This window comes from Lodderomyces elongisporus, chromosome 1 (assembly GCF_030384665.1).
Source record: "Lodderomyces elongisporus chromosome 1, complete sequence".
NCBI classification, from domain to species: Eukaryota; Fungi; Ascomycota; class Pichiomycetes; order Serinales; family Debaryomycetaceae; genus Lodderomyces; species Lodderomyces elongisporus.
The window spans coordinates 1,594,282-1,607,741 of record NC_083673.1 but is presented as its reverse complement, the minus strand read 5'-3'; the positions used below and the strand labels follow the sequence as shown (position 1 = coordinate 1,607,741).

At 36.8% G+C, this 13,460-nt stretch overlaps 4 protein-coding genes across 4 annotated transcripts; all 4 read left to right on the top strand. All coding sequences in view use genetic code 12, as the record gives it.

Moving 5' to 3' along the window:
* Positions 1-277: 277 nt before the first annotated feature.
* On the top strand, positions 278-1,247 carry PVL30_000569 (uncharacterized protein; the record flags this gene model as incomplete). The annotated part of the gene is made up of 3 exons (XM_001528015.2): positions 278-339; positions 405-433; positions 556-1,247. 3 exons carry the CDS (start codon positions 278-280, stop codon positions 1,245-1,247), a joined length of 783 nt encoding a protein of 260 aa, XP_001528065.2.
* A 555-nt stretch (positions 1,248-1,802) lies between these two features.
* On the top strand, positions 1,803-3,689 carry PVL30_000568 (uncharacterized protein; the record flags this gene model as incomplete). The annotated part of the gene is made up of 1 exon (XM_001528014.2): positions 1,803-3,689. The coding sequence occupies one exon, from the start codon at positions 1,803-1,805 to the stop codon at positions 3,687-3,689; it is 1,887 nt and encodes a 628-aa protein (XP_001528064.2).
* A 1,045-nt stretch (positions 3,690-4,734) lies between these two features.
* On the top strand, positions 4,735-6,219 carry PVL30_000567 (uncharacterized protein; the record flags this gene model as incomplete). The annotated part of the gene is made up of 2 exons (XM_001528013.2): positions 4,735-4,740; positions 4,819-6,219. The coding sequence occupies 2 exons, from the start codon at positions 4,735-4,737 to the stop codon at positions 6,217-6,219; spliced, it is 1,407 nt and encodes a 468-aa protein (XP_001528063.2).
* A 564-nt stretch (positions 6,220-6,783) lies between these two features.
* Positions 6,784-12,057, top strand: RRP5 (rRNA biogenesis protein rrp5; the record flags this gene model as incomplete). Its single annotated transcript, XM_001528012.2, has 1 exon — positions 6,784-12,057. One exon carries the CDS (start codon positions 6,784-6,786, stop codon positions 12,055-12,057), a length of 5,274 nt encoding a protein of 1,757 aa, XP_001528062.2.
* Positions 12,058-13,460: the final 1,403 nt, after the last annotated feature.

The following is a 13,460-nucleotide window of genomic DNA, read 5'->3' as shown; positions in this document are numbered from 1 at the left end:
ACTTGTATACTTTACCATAAAAGCTAGCTATTTATTTTCACTTGTTTAACTGTATACTTTTTATTTTCTATTTTTTATTTCTCTCACTTTTAATTTTTATTATTATTTTTATTTTTTTTTTATTTTTATTTTTTATTTTTTTTTTTGATTTCCCACTTTTATTTTCATCACCATTCTTTTATTCTTTTATTTTTTTTATTTTTTTATTGTCCAAATATCGGGGTAAGTCGATCCAACTTCGATTGCAATATTATTTGTTTGGACCCTTCAAACCATCATGACACAGACAACACAAGAAGAGCAAGTGAATCATGCGAAACAAGTGAAGCAAGGGAAACAGTATGTGATAACACACTTGTTCTGGTGATTTATATAGATACTAACCTTCTTTTATTTCTTAATAGTCATACTCCTATCAAAGCATGTCTATTCGGTATGTGTTCTTAAATTGTTTTTTTTTTTTCTTTCTAATTGTTTCTTTTTTTTTTTCTTTCTTAATCTCAGGAAACAAGAAGCAAACAAGACAGGATGTTGGTAACTAACAAGATGAAAAAGATATGGATGGAACAATCTTAAACACTGAGGATATCTATACGGAGGCAGCTTCAGAGCTTTTAGCAAAGTATGGGAAAGGTCCAATGACATGGGATGTGAAGATCAAATTACAAGGAAGACCTGGCTTGGAAGCTACAAGAATCATGATTGAAGAATTTGACTTGCCTATAACAGCAGAGGAGTTTGCCAAGGAGGCCATGGTGATACAGGCTGACAAGTGGCATAAAGCTCGCTTTCTTCCTGGTGCATTAGACTTGTTGCAATATTTTCATGATAACAATATCCCCTTGGCCTTGGGTACTAGTTCGAACACGACAAACTTTGAACTCAAGACCAAACATCTCCAGCACGGATTCAAGTATTTCAAAAGCCACATTGTTACTGGGGATGATACCAGAATACCAAAAGGTAGAGGCAAACCACATCCCGATATATGGTATGCATGTTTAGCAAGTCTAAATGCAGAGAGGAAACAGAAGGGACTTGAAGAGTTGAAGATTGAAGAGTGTCTCATATTTGAAGATGGTATTCCAGGAGTAATATCAGGAAAAGCCGCTAATGCACACGTGATTTGGATACCAGATCCAAATGCTGTTGCTTTACTTGCAGGCGAGGAGCATGAAATTATTGGAGAAAATGGTGAAATCTTAGAAAGTTTAGAGCATTTTGATAGAGATAAATACTACTTGTAAGACCATAATAGATTCTTGAAAAGAGCAGGACCATTGTATTCTTTACCTTAATCACGAGATCAAACAGATATAGATTGAATCTGGAAATACTTTATGTGTATATTGAGTAGAATGTGATTTTTTCAAAAAAAAAGAAAAAAACAAAAACAAAAAAAAAACAACTAACACAACTTTATTGTGTGGCGCGTGTGCGAGAAGAAGCAGAAAGTAGAGAGAGAAAAAAAGAGAGAGAGAGAGAGAGAGAATGAAAAACAAGCATTTAATATTATTGATTTTAGATTTCAATATTGAGGGATGTAGTAGGAAATAGTTTTAGTTTTAGTAGTAGTAGAAGTAAAAGAAGAAACAGAGGAGCAAGAAGAAGAAGAAGATCTCTACAATTTAATCTGAGCATCTATATAACCAAGGAATCCAATACTTTTTATTCCATTCACATGCGAATGGTATTACACACGGATAATGATGATAGGTACTGATTCATACCATATATTAATCGAAGACACATCTGCCACATCAACAACAAGTTCAAAAGACGATTACAGAAATTCAAATATAATGGTTACCGAAATAGATCTCGACACTCTTAGGAACCGTAAAGCACTGCAAAGGGGTATAGAGCCTATACGAGCCAAACTGATTGGAAACGGAATCATACGTATTTATAGGGAGTTTGAGTTTGAGCGTGAGGAGGCGGTGGTGGAGGAACAGGAAAAGGAGCAAGAGATCGAGGCGGATGGTAAGCAGAAAGATGTATATAGATCGGAAACATCAAAGCACACAACAAGAAAAAAACTGGTATCAAAGCCTGGAGATGACTCAATGATAGCGATACTTGCCATTCCAACCTACTTTACAGCCACAGATTTGCTAGGATTTATAGGAGAACATTTTGTACAAGAAATCTCACATATCCGAGTTCTCAAGAGCGAAAAGCCCAACCGGTTTTTAGGGCTTATCAAATTCAGAGACATAGTTAAGGCAGCGGAGTTTCAGTATCAATTCGATGGCAAAAATTTTAATTCTATGGAACCTGAAACTTGTCATGTTATCTATGTCAAATCAATACAGTCAAATTTCTCACGGCAGGCCGATGAAATCCAATCAATGATTCCATTCTTACTTCTTGATCCATTTACCAGCGTGCCTTCTTTATCGCTGACTACTGATATAACTGGTAAAAGTGCATCTACCTCAAAGCAATTTGATTTAGTCTCCAGTAACCCTATTGTTGAGCTTCCCTCGTGCCCCGTTTGTCTTGAGAGGATGGATGCAACTATAACGGGTCTTTTAACTATCCCGTGCCAACACACTTTCCATTGTCAGTGTTTGTTAAAGTGGAGAGATGATTCGTGTCCTGTGTGTCGATACTCGCATAGTCTTGCAACTTCGCAAGACATCAGGCAGGCATCAGCGAGGTTTAGACATCTTAGTAGAAGTGAACTGACTCTGCGTGGTGCAGCGTCTTTACTTAGACGATCGTCCACCGCAATTTCAGAAGAAGCAATAGTCGATGACGATGGTAGAGAAGGAGATGTGGGAGTGTCAGAGTCCGAGAGTTGTGCCGAGTGCACAGAGAGGTCAAATCTATGGATCTGCCTTATTTGTGGGAATGTAGGATGCAGCAGATACGCGCCAGAGCAACATTCTTTGAAGCATTTTGTTGCCACAGGACATTGCTTTGCCATGGAGATCTCTACTAGCCGGGTGTGGGATTATGCAGGTGATAATTATGTGCATAGACTAATTACTAATGAGGCTGATGGAAAATTGGTTGAGCTACCAGATAAAGATGTGGCACACTCGAGTTCCAAAAGTCAAGCAGGAGTTACGGATAAAGTTGATGCTGTTGGATTTGAATATTCGCAACTTTTGATAAGTCAGCTTGCTAGCCAGCGTGAATACTATGAGGAGTTGATCATGCAGCGCGATAATCTCCTTCTTTCGCATCAAAAATCTTCATCGTTGCCAGATACCAGTGGAGATACGAAGATAGACATAAATACAAATACAAGCAAAAGTGCAAATGTGACCTCGATATCTGATCTAGAGGCAAGAGTTGAAGAGCTAGCTTTGAAAGTTGAAGAATTGAACTCAAATGTTGTGCCATCACTAAAGGGAAAGGTACAAAATAAAGAAGAGAGGATAAGCGCTTTGTTGAGGGAACTATCTACTATCAAGACTTTGAATGAGGCATTTTCTAGAAAGATTGAGTTTTTAACAAGCGCAAATAACGACCAGAAAAAGATTATTGAAAAATTGGAACAAGAAAAGAAGGAGCTTGGCGAACAGGTTACGGACTTGATGTTCTTTTTAGACAGTAAAGAAAAATTTAAGGATGAACCCGAAGACGTACGACAAGGTACGGTAGTAATTCTGGAACCGCAATCCAGATCTACCTCCAATTCTACCACAAAGAAGAAGAAGAAAAAGTCAAAGAAATAAATTAAATTACCGAGTAGAGGATCTGAATATAACAAGAAACAAAATTCTTTTTTTTCCTCTATTCTTTGTATATATCCTTTTCTTTTGTTTCTCAAATTTTCAAATTTACTTTAACTTTAACTTTTGAGTTAAATTTTATTTTCTTATATTATTTTTATTATCAAGTATTTTCTTTCTTTTTCATTTTTTTTTTTTTTTAATTTTGCTTTATCCATTCATTTGTTTGGCTTGCTTGCTTACTTTCTTTCTTATTTGTTTTCTTTTGAAGGGGTTGAAAAGGAGTTCTAGACCATTTGGCACAATATAACGCTAGCTTATGCTTCTATATGCTGCAAAAGTTGAAGTCACTCACTAAAAGATTGCAATTCATATCATTCATGATTATTTATTTTTTTTTTTGCCGCGCTCCCACAATTATTTTTCCTTGGTTTTTTTCTTTGTGACGCAGGACACAGAGAAGAATAAAATTTTCTTTGATCAAATTTTTTTTTTTCTTTTTTCTTTTTTTTTGTTTTTTTGCAAATCATTTTTTTTATTTTTTTAATCTGTACCCTGGCGCTGGACACAAAGAGATGGCTCATACTGGTGATAATATTGATTACTAACAACAAGTACTATTTACCATTCTGTTTGCAACCTCATGCGAGCAGCATTACTAAATTCTAAATAGGTAGATGAATAAATAGGTAGATAGATTTAGTTGAGATTCAACTAAAGAACAAATAAAATTCTTAATAATAATAGTATTAATAATAATAATAATGAAAAAAAAAGGTATTACACCTGTCAAACCGCCTCAGATTTACAAAGAATATTGAGCGGGTTTATTTAGATTTTATGATATGCTATTGCTATTGCTATTAATACTACTACTACTACTACCACCACCACCACTACTACTACTATTACCTTTACTTGTGGTTGCTTCTCCTCCTTTTTTAGATTCAAATAATATTTAAGGGAAGCAATCCAGAAATTCCAATCCTTTTTTAATTCTTTGATATTCGGCGTTCTTCTTTTTACAATTTTTTTTTTTGGTTTTTTTATGATAGTTTTGGTTAATACAATTTATATTTGTTATCACCAAAGTCGAGTAAATTGGAAATAATCAATCATAATAGAAAACTAGGTTCCAGTAATGAATAAAAGAGTTTATCATGAGGCTGGCCCCGTGCCAAGGCTTCCATCGTTTCAGCAATTGAACGAGACCATTAAAGATACAGATCCAAATACCGAGCTAGTAGGAGAAGGTTTCGGAGGAGCAACTGCTGCAGCAGTATCAAAGACACTTGCGGCAGCCACAAAAACAACAACATCGTCATCTTTGGAATCTTCAGCAGCAGAAGCAGAAGCAGAAGCAGAAGCAGCAGAAGCAACTGCAGTAGCTGCAACTGCGGCAAAGAATATCTTGCAGTATTCATCAGCATTTAAGAATTTGGCTCTATACCAGGAGAGCCAGGCAATTGGCAATCCAAACAAGATTGCTAGAACCTTGACTGTTGGCGGAAGCAATCCGTATAGTTCTGGTCTTGGCCCAGATTATTCTTATGGTAGTAATATGCTATACACGCGCCACGAAAGTTACCCTAATCAATACTACAATTTTGCGAGTGATGTTGTTAGACACACACCCGATTCCAAAACACCAGATTCAATCGAAGAGATGAAATTGAATAGCAGACCAGACAATGACGAACTTATGCATTTATCTTGTGTGGAAGATCTTTCATATGTTGATGATGTGATTTTGTTTTTAACAGACTTGCAGCAAAAGTGTAGCGGTGGCTCTTCTTCGTACTATACAGCACTAGAGTACAAGGCAATGGATACTTTTTCCAGAATCAGGAATTCTGTTGACATTGAAGATATTTTGGTCAAGATGAAAAAGACTACATTACTATTGAAACAATTCAAAGCTACTAAAATGAAATTGGGTGGTGACCTGGATGATACTACCACGACCAATGCCGCTCCATTCATTACCAAAAGAGATAAAAGTCCACTACTGCAAACGCACAAGGAAAAGTCACAGAAACGACAAAAAAGAGAACAAATTTCCGTCCCATTACCCACTGGACCTCGAATTTTGCCTTTTGAGTTAAACAACCACCACCTCATTGATAATTACCAGCACCACCAGCACCAGCACCACCATCACCAGAACAACAGCAACAACAACAACAATTGCAACAGTTTTGATACCGCTAGCGCATCTGCCCATGATCATTCATATGCAAGGATTGTTTCCCATGGTAACGAACAACATACTGTACAAAATACTGCCCAACATTACAGAATAAATAACAACTTGAATCCCGAGTTGATATCCAAACCAGACGTTGTATGTCAGCATTGCTCTTCACACGAAACCCCCGAATGGCGTCGTGGTCCAGAGGGAAGCAGGACATTGTGTAACGCTTGTGGGCTCTTCTATTCTAAATTGATTAAAAAATATGGCTCTCGAGAAGCTGACAGAGTAATGCTCGAACGAAAGCAGACTGGAACTGTGAACGATCGAAGAATCTTCTAACCTCATTAACGACTAACTTTTGCTTCCCCTTTGTCTTCTTGTTTTTTTTTTTTTTCGTTTATCTTTCTCCATCTTATAAAGTCACTAGTATGGAATGTAGTTGGCTTCAAATATTCTTAAGATTTGACTACTAGTTTTGCTCGTATAGCATTAGCTTTACTTAAAATGAATGAAATGTACAATAAACTTTCTAATTTCTTTTTAATGCTTCAAATTGAAATTCAAGTATTATGCTCAAATGGGTTTGTCCTATTTTGTTTTCTATTTCAAATTTGTTTTTTTTTTAAAGTGGTTTATTATAACAGCCTCTTAACATATTTTTTTTCTCTTATAACTTCATTATATGCAGTATATCCATCGCAAGTCTCTTCCCCTTTTCATTTTTCTCACCATCTTCTTCTTCTTCTCCTTCTTCTTCAACACTACTCTAGTTTAATTTTACTATTAAATAATCAGCAACTCTATCCCATCTCGACACATACATACATACATACACACACACACACACACACAGAGGTACATTCAACCACCTGCCCAACTCACAGACCCATACCACAGCTTGAAATGTCGGATCCAAAATCTGCGATAAGCAGTAACGAATATGCGTTTCCCAGAGGTGGATCAACGGCTTTGACTCCTATGGAGGTAAAGGAAATTTCGAACGAAGCAACTAGAGATGTCCTATTCGAAGTCGCCAATAATCTGAATAAGAAACGGTCGAAACCAGACGCTAATCTGAGTACGGTTTCAAGAAAAAAGCAAAAGAAAAACAGCAAGAAAGGTTCAAAGAACGGAGACGATGATAACGATGATGTCGAGTCCGATGAGAAAAAAACGGCAGTGGAATACCTTACTTTCAAGAATCTTTTACCAGGTTCTTTGGTTTTTGGACAAATTCAATACGTTAACAAACTAGACCTTGTTTTGGCATTGGAAAATAATTTGGTTGGCTATGTACCAATAACATCAATCAGTACTGCAATTACCAACGCTATCGACAAATTTGAAGAGGAAAGCGAAGAAGAGGAAAGCGAAGACGAAGAAGACGAAGAAAAAGAAGATGACGAAAAAAATGACAAAAGTAAAATCCATGCTACAACTTTTTCAGCAAAGGAGAAAAAACTGTTCCCAGACTTGAAGTCAATGTTCCAAGTTGGTTCTTGGTTAAAGGCTAAGGTTGTTGAATCAGATAACTCTCAAAAGAAAAGAAGAATTGAACTTAGTCTCGAGCCCAAACTTGTTAATGCAAATATAGAAGATGAGGACTTGATACCTGGTAACGTTATTCTGTGCGCCGTGAAATCCGTTGAAGATCATGGTGTCATTTTGGACACCGGTTTCGAAAAATTTTCTGCATTTATGTCCAATAAGGAATTAAAAAATGCGGGTCTTGAACCCGCTAGCTTGCAAGAAGGTTTAGTTTTGTCGTGTGTTTTGGTATCACAACCATCGGGAAGAATTATTACAGTTAAGCCAGTGAGTCTGGCGGCGGGAAAGAAGCCTGCAGTGGTGTCAACTATTACCTCGGTAGACTCGATTCAACCAGGTATCTTGGTCAATGCATTAGTGAGTGATATCACATCTGAAGGTATCATAACCAGGGTTTTCGGTTTGGTTGATGGTACTATAAGTATAGCACAGATCCAAAATTTCAATACTGCAGATTTAAAACACAAGTATGCAATTGGAAGCACAATAAAGACAAGGATTTTGGCCATATTGGAGAAGGAAGGAACCAAAAAATTGCTTCTTTCGATGTTACCCACAACAATGTCATTGGATAATCATCAAAAACAAAACCAAGAAGCCTTAGAAGCGTACCCCATTGGATTCATCTTTGACGAAGTCGAGGTGTTGGGACTGGACAAATCATATGTCTATGTAAACTTTGGTTCCAAATCCTTATTTGGTCAAATTCACAATTCTAACCTTGGCGGAGACAAATCTTTACTCAACTACTCAGTGGGAAGTAAACACAAGGCTAGAGTTTTGGGTTTTAATACTGTGGACAATTTATTAGTTTTGACATTTGATGACAAAATAATCAATGCCGAATACTTGAATGTACGCGACATTCCACTAGGTGCTTTCTTGCCAAATTGTGAGGTTGTTAAAGTCTTGCCAGATAACGGAGGCCTCAGTGTGAAAATCAATGATGAGTTTATGGGCCTCGTTCCATTTAATCAGATGTCGGACATCAAGTTGGTTTACCCAGAAAGAAAATTTAGAGCTGGTTCAAAAGTGAAAGGAAGATTATTGACACATAGAGGAAAGACTCCACTTATCACATTAAGAAAGGCTTTGGTTAATCTTGAAGATGATGAGATTATTCTGCAATTTGAAGACGCTAAAGTGGGTTTCAAGACAAATGCAACCGTGGAAAAATTTATCCATGGGGGTGCTATCGTCTCATTTTTTGGAAGTCTTCGAGCATTTTTGCCAAAGACTGAGATTTCAGAAACATTTGTTGATGACGCTAGTAAGTTTTTGAAGTTGGGCCAAATTGTAAAGGTAAAAATCCTGGACATTAAGGAGGATCAAAAGAGAGTGGTTGTAACAATGAAGCAATCTAGTGAATTGTCCGATGCGCAAAAAACCGAGATTTCCCAATTATTGTCCGGAAGGTCCATTATCAATGCTATAGTTGTGGAGAAGAAGAACAATGCTGTATTGATTGAACTCGAAGGCTCAAACTTGAGAGGTGTTATAAATGATGGTCAACTTTCTGATGGAAACTATGAACAAAATAGAGCAATGTTCAAAAAGCTTGAAATTTCTAGCAAGATTAGGGCTTTAGTTTTGGAGAAAGACCTTAAAGCCCGAACTATTATTGCCACAGCTAAGAAGTCAATGATTGAAGCGGCAGAGAAGAATGCATTGCCAATAGATTTTGACGATATTCAACCAAATAAAGTCGTTAAAGGTTATGTAAAGTCGGTGACTAATCTTGGTTTGTTTGTTTCGTTTACAGGTAGATTAACTGGTTTAGTTTTGGCAAAATATGCTACTGCTAATGCTAACGAAGACTTGTCCAAGAAATTCCACAAATATCAATCACTTACATGTCGTGTATTGAGCGTTGATACCGAAAACAAGAGGTTTTTATTAGCATTGCTGAACTCTACAAACGATTCGGGTGACGAGGATGACAAAGTGGTAAATCCAGTTGATACTAAAAAGAGCGTTGTGGCGGATTATTCACCAGGTGTTCATACTAAAGCGGTTGTTAAATCGATCAAGGGGACTCAATTGAATGTTCAATTGGCAGATAATTTACAGGGCCGTGTTGATATTACACAATGTTTCAAGTCCATCAACGATATAAAGAATGTTCGCCAACCATTATCCGGGTTTAGCAAAGGTGACGTTGTGGATGTTAAAGTCATTGGGGTACACGATGCTCGTAACCACACTTTTTTACCCATCACAAACCGCAAGGCAGGAAAGCAAACCATATTGGAACTTTCTATTGTTGACAGGGAACTTAACGGCAAAAACTTGAGTTCCTTGAAGCTCGATGATATCACTTTGGAACAAGAATTGTTGTGTTTTGTTAATAATATTGATCGTGGATTTGTCTGGGTTTCAATTTCACCTTCTGTTAGGGGAAGAATATCCTTTATGGATTTAACCAACGATGGATCGGTTTTCCAAGGTTTTGAAAACAAGTACCCTATAGGTACTGCAATCCAAGCTAAGGTTAAGAATATTGATCAGGAGCACAAATCTTTGTCTTTGATTTCAAGGGACAATCACGTTTCAAAAGTTGAGGATGTTCAAATTGGTCAAACATATCCTGCTAGGATCGTTAAGGTTAAGGACTCGTATGTCTTGGTTGATCTTGGCGATAAGGTGATTGCATCTTCATTTATTACCGATGCATTGAATGATTACTCCGATAAGTTGGCACATGTTTTTCATCTCAATGAATATGTTGCCGCAAAAGTATTGGACATTGATGTCGAGAACAATAAGATTGCAGTGATGTTGAGAAACGAGGAGTCTTCCGCTGCTGCCAGTGATAAGACAATCAATTCAGTTGATGACTTGTCGCGTGGTCAAGTTGTTAAAGGGTTCGTTAAGAATATTGCAAGCAATGGTGTTTATGTGTCTCTTGGAAGATGCGTGCACGCCTTAGTGAGAGTTTCTGACTTGAGTGATTCTTACTTGAAAGATTGGAAGAAATTCTTTAAACCAGCACAATCTGTTATTGGTAAAATTATCAACTGTAAAGAGCAGGGCAAAGTGTTGATGACTTTGAAAGAAAGTGAAGTTAATGGAGATTTGAAGATTTTGAAAAACTACGATGACTTGGTTGTTGGTGAAGTTTTCGAAGGTACTGTTACCAAAGTGACTGATTTCGGTGTGTTTGTTAAATTAGATGGTACTATCAACATTAGCGGGTTGTGCCACCATTCCGAAATTTCCGAGAATGATGTTTCAAATATTGCAAGTTTGTTTGGTGAAGGTGATAGAGTTAAAGTAAAGATTCTCAAGGTTGATTTGGGCAAAAAGCAATTATCTTTGGGTATGAAGGCATCCTATTTTGCTGATGAAGCAGAGCAAAAAGAAGAAGATGACGACGAAGATGTTGATATGAGTGAAGCATTTGAAGACGAGCAAAGCGAAGCGGAAGAAGAAGAACAAGACGACGACGACGAAGAAGAAGATGATGATGATGAGGAGGAGGTTATTGATGCAGAGACTATGGATGTAGACTCGGATTCAGATTCAGACGTTGAGTCAGGAGATGAAGAAACAGAAGCAGTGTCTTCTCTCGGTACTGGTTTATCCACCAACGGGTTTGACTGGACTGCGTCTATATTGGATCAGAATAAAGATGTTGATGATTCATCAGACGATGATGACGATGATGATGATGACAATGAAAATGATAATGAAAATACCAGTGGTGATATCTCTGGTGCCAAAAAGAGGTCCAAGAGAAACAAGAACAAGGCATCAAAACATGTTGTGGATAAAACTATTGATCTCAACACTCGTGCACCACAATCCACTGCTGATTTTGAAAGGCTCTTGATTGGTAACCCCAATAGTTCCATCTTGTGGATGAACTATATGTCATTTAATTTACAACTTAGCGAAGTTGACAAGGCTCGTGAAATTGGTGAACGGGCTTTGGAGACGATCAACTATCGTGAAGAGCAGGAGAAGTTGAACATTTGGATTGCTATGTTGAACTTGGAAAACACATTTGGTTCTGAGGAATCTCTTGAGAAGGTGTTTAAGAGATCATGCCAATATATGGACTCGTTTGTTATGCATCAGAAACTTGTCAATATATATATAATGAGTGAGAAATTTGATGCTGCTCAAGACTTGTTCAAGGTTATGGTCAAGAAGTTTGGAAAAGAACACGTTTCTACATGGGTCTTGTATGCGTCATTCCTTTTGGATCAGGAAGAGCAACTGACAAAGGTTCATGAGCTTTTGTCCAGAGCATTGCAAGCGTTACCCAAGAGAGACCACATTGAGGTTGTGCGAAAATTTGCACAATTGGAGTTTGCCAAAGGTGACGCCGAGCAAGCTAGATCATTGTTTGAAGGGTTGATTGCCGATGCGCCAAAGAGGATTGATTTGTGGAACGTTTACATTGACCAAGAGATTAAACTTCATGATAAGGATGAGGGTGAAGATAATGTACTGAACATAAGAGATTTGTTTGAAAGAGTGATTGAAAACAAGAAAATTTCGAGAAAACAAGCCAAATTCTTTTTCAATAAATGGTTGAAATTTGAAGAAGGATTAGGTGACGAGAAGATGGTTGCAAAGGTTAAAGCTAAGGCAATCGAGTATGTTCAAAGTCAAGAAGCTTAATGGTGAAGCTACATTTTTTGTTTAGCGAAAGACACATATGCATATGGATATAAACATGTGTTTGATTAATATATATATATATATAATAATAATAATAATTATAAAGACATCTAGATTAATTTTTCTTAATATGTTTTAAAAACAGAGACACAGAAAAAAAAAGGGATAACTAGGAAAAGAGTGGAGAGATGGAAGATTGTGGTTTTGTTACTTTAGATTTAGATTGTAAAGTATCGGTAGAGAAGTAAAGAAAGGCAACGAGAAGGCAGAAGGAGGAGATGAGCGAAGTGGTAGTGCGGGGCGGTATGAAGAAAGAAGCAGGAAGCAAATGAGGGGGGGACACCGGGTATTTGCGTATGCTGGAGTAAGTATATATAAGTAAGAGCTATAGGTATAATTACTGATGTCTTTGCTAGTGCATATTGTCTCTACGAAAGATGAGATGTAATTCTCTTTGGCGTCGTAATTGATCTCCACTTTCTACTTGTGTTACCCAAAACCAGCATTATTGCATAGAATGCAAAGTGATGTTCCTTTGCGAAACTCCCATCTCGCGCAAACACACTTTCTCCGCAGCACTTGACACTAACTTTTGAAGACTCTCGATGTATATATATATACGTATAATTGTTTTGTTTTTGAATGAACTCTGCAATTTGCAGCAATTTGCAGCAATTTACAGCAACTTTCAGCAACTTTCAGCAACTTCTTTTAACTTATTTTTGTATTATGTTTTATTTTATTTTATTTTAATTAATATTTTTTTCCTATTTTTATGTTTCAACTTGCGTGCTGAGATCTCGTCTTTTCTCAACTTATTCTGCTGGCTGATGCAGCGTACAATTATACTTGTAAAATATTTAGTATTTGATCTTCAAGTAGTTGTGTTTCAATCGACAACAAAATCCAGTTGTTCAAGATTAAAACAAGAGGGGCAAAATTGAGAAAGAGAAATAAAAAAAGGGTTGTACTGGAAACAATTTTTTTGAAAATTTGGAATCGTAATTTACTTATTTTTTTTTCCTTCTTCTTTTGCTTGGGTTATTGCTTCCATTGTTACTTCAGCCATAGTGATTGTGTATACCTCCAATTATTATTATTATTACTATTATTACTGTTTTATGTTTGTTTCTATTTGGCTAAAAACAAAGTAGTTATTTATTTGTTCGGATTTATCATTATAATTGCGTTAGCTTGCTACCAACTGTGCAATTTGCGCTTTCTTGCAACAAGAGAGATAAATGTCAATAGGTGTCAAAAAGGGTCACTGTTTAAAGTCTTAATTCCCTCCCTTCCCCCTTCCCTCCTTCCACTTGTCTTGTTCATCATATCCACAGACTTAATGAAACGTTTTGGTCTGCTGTTGAGTAGAAGATGTAATTAAAATAATCTACAGTCAATTA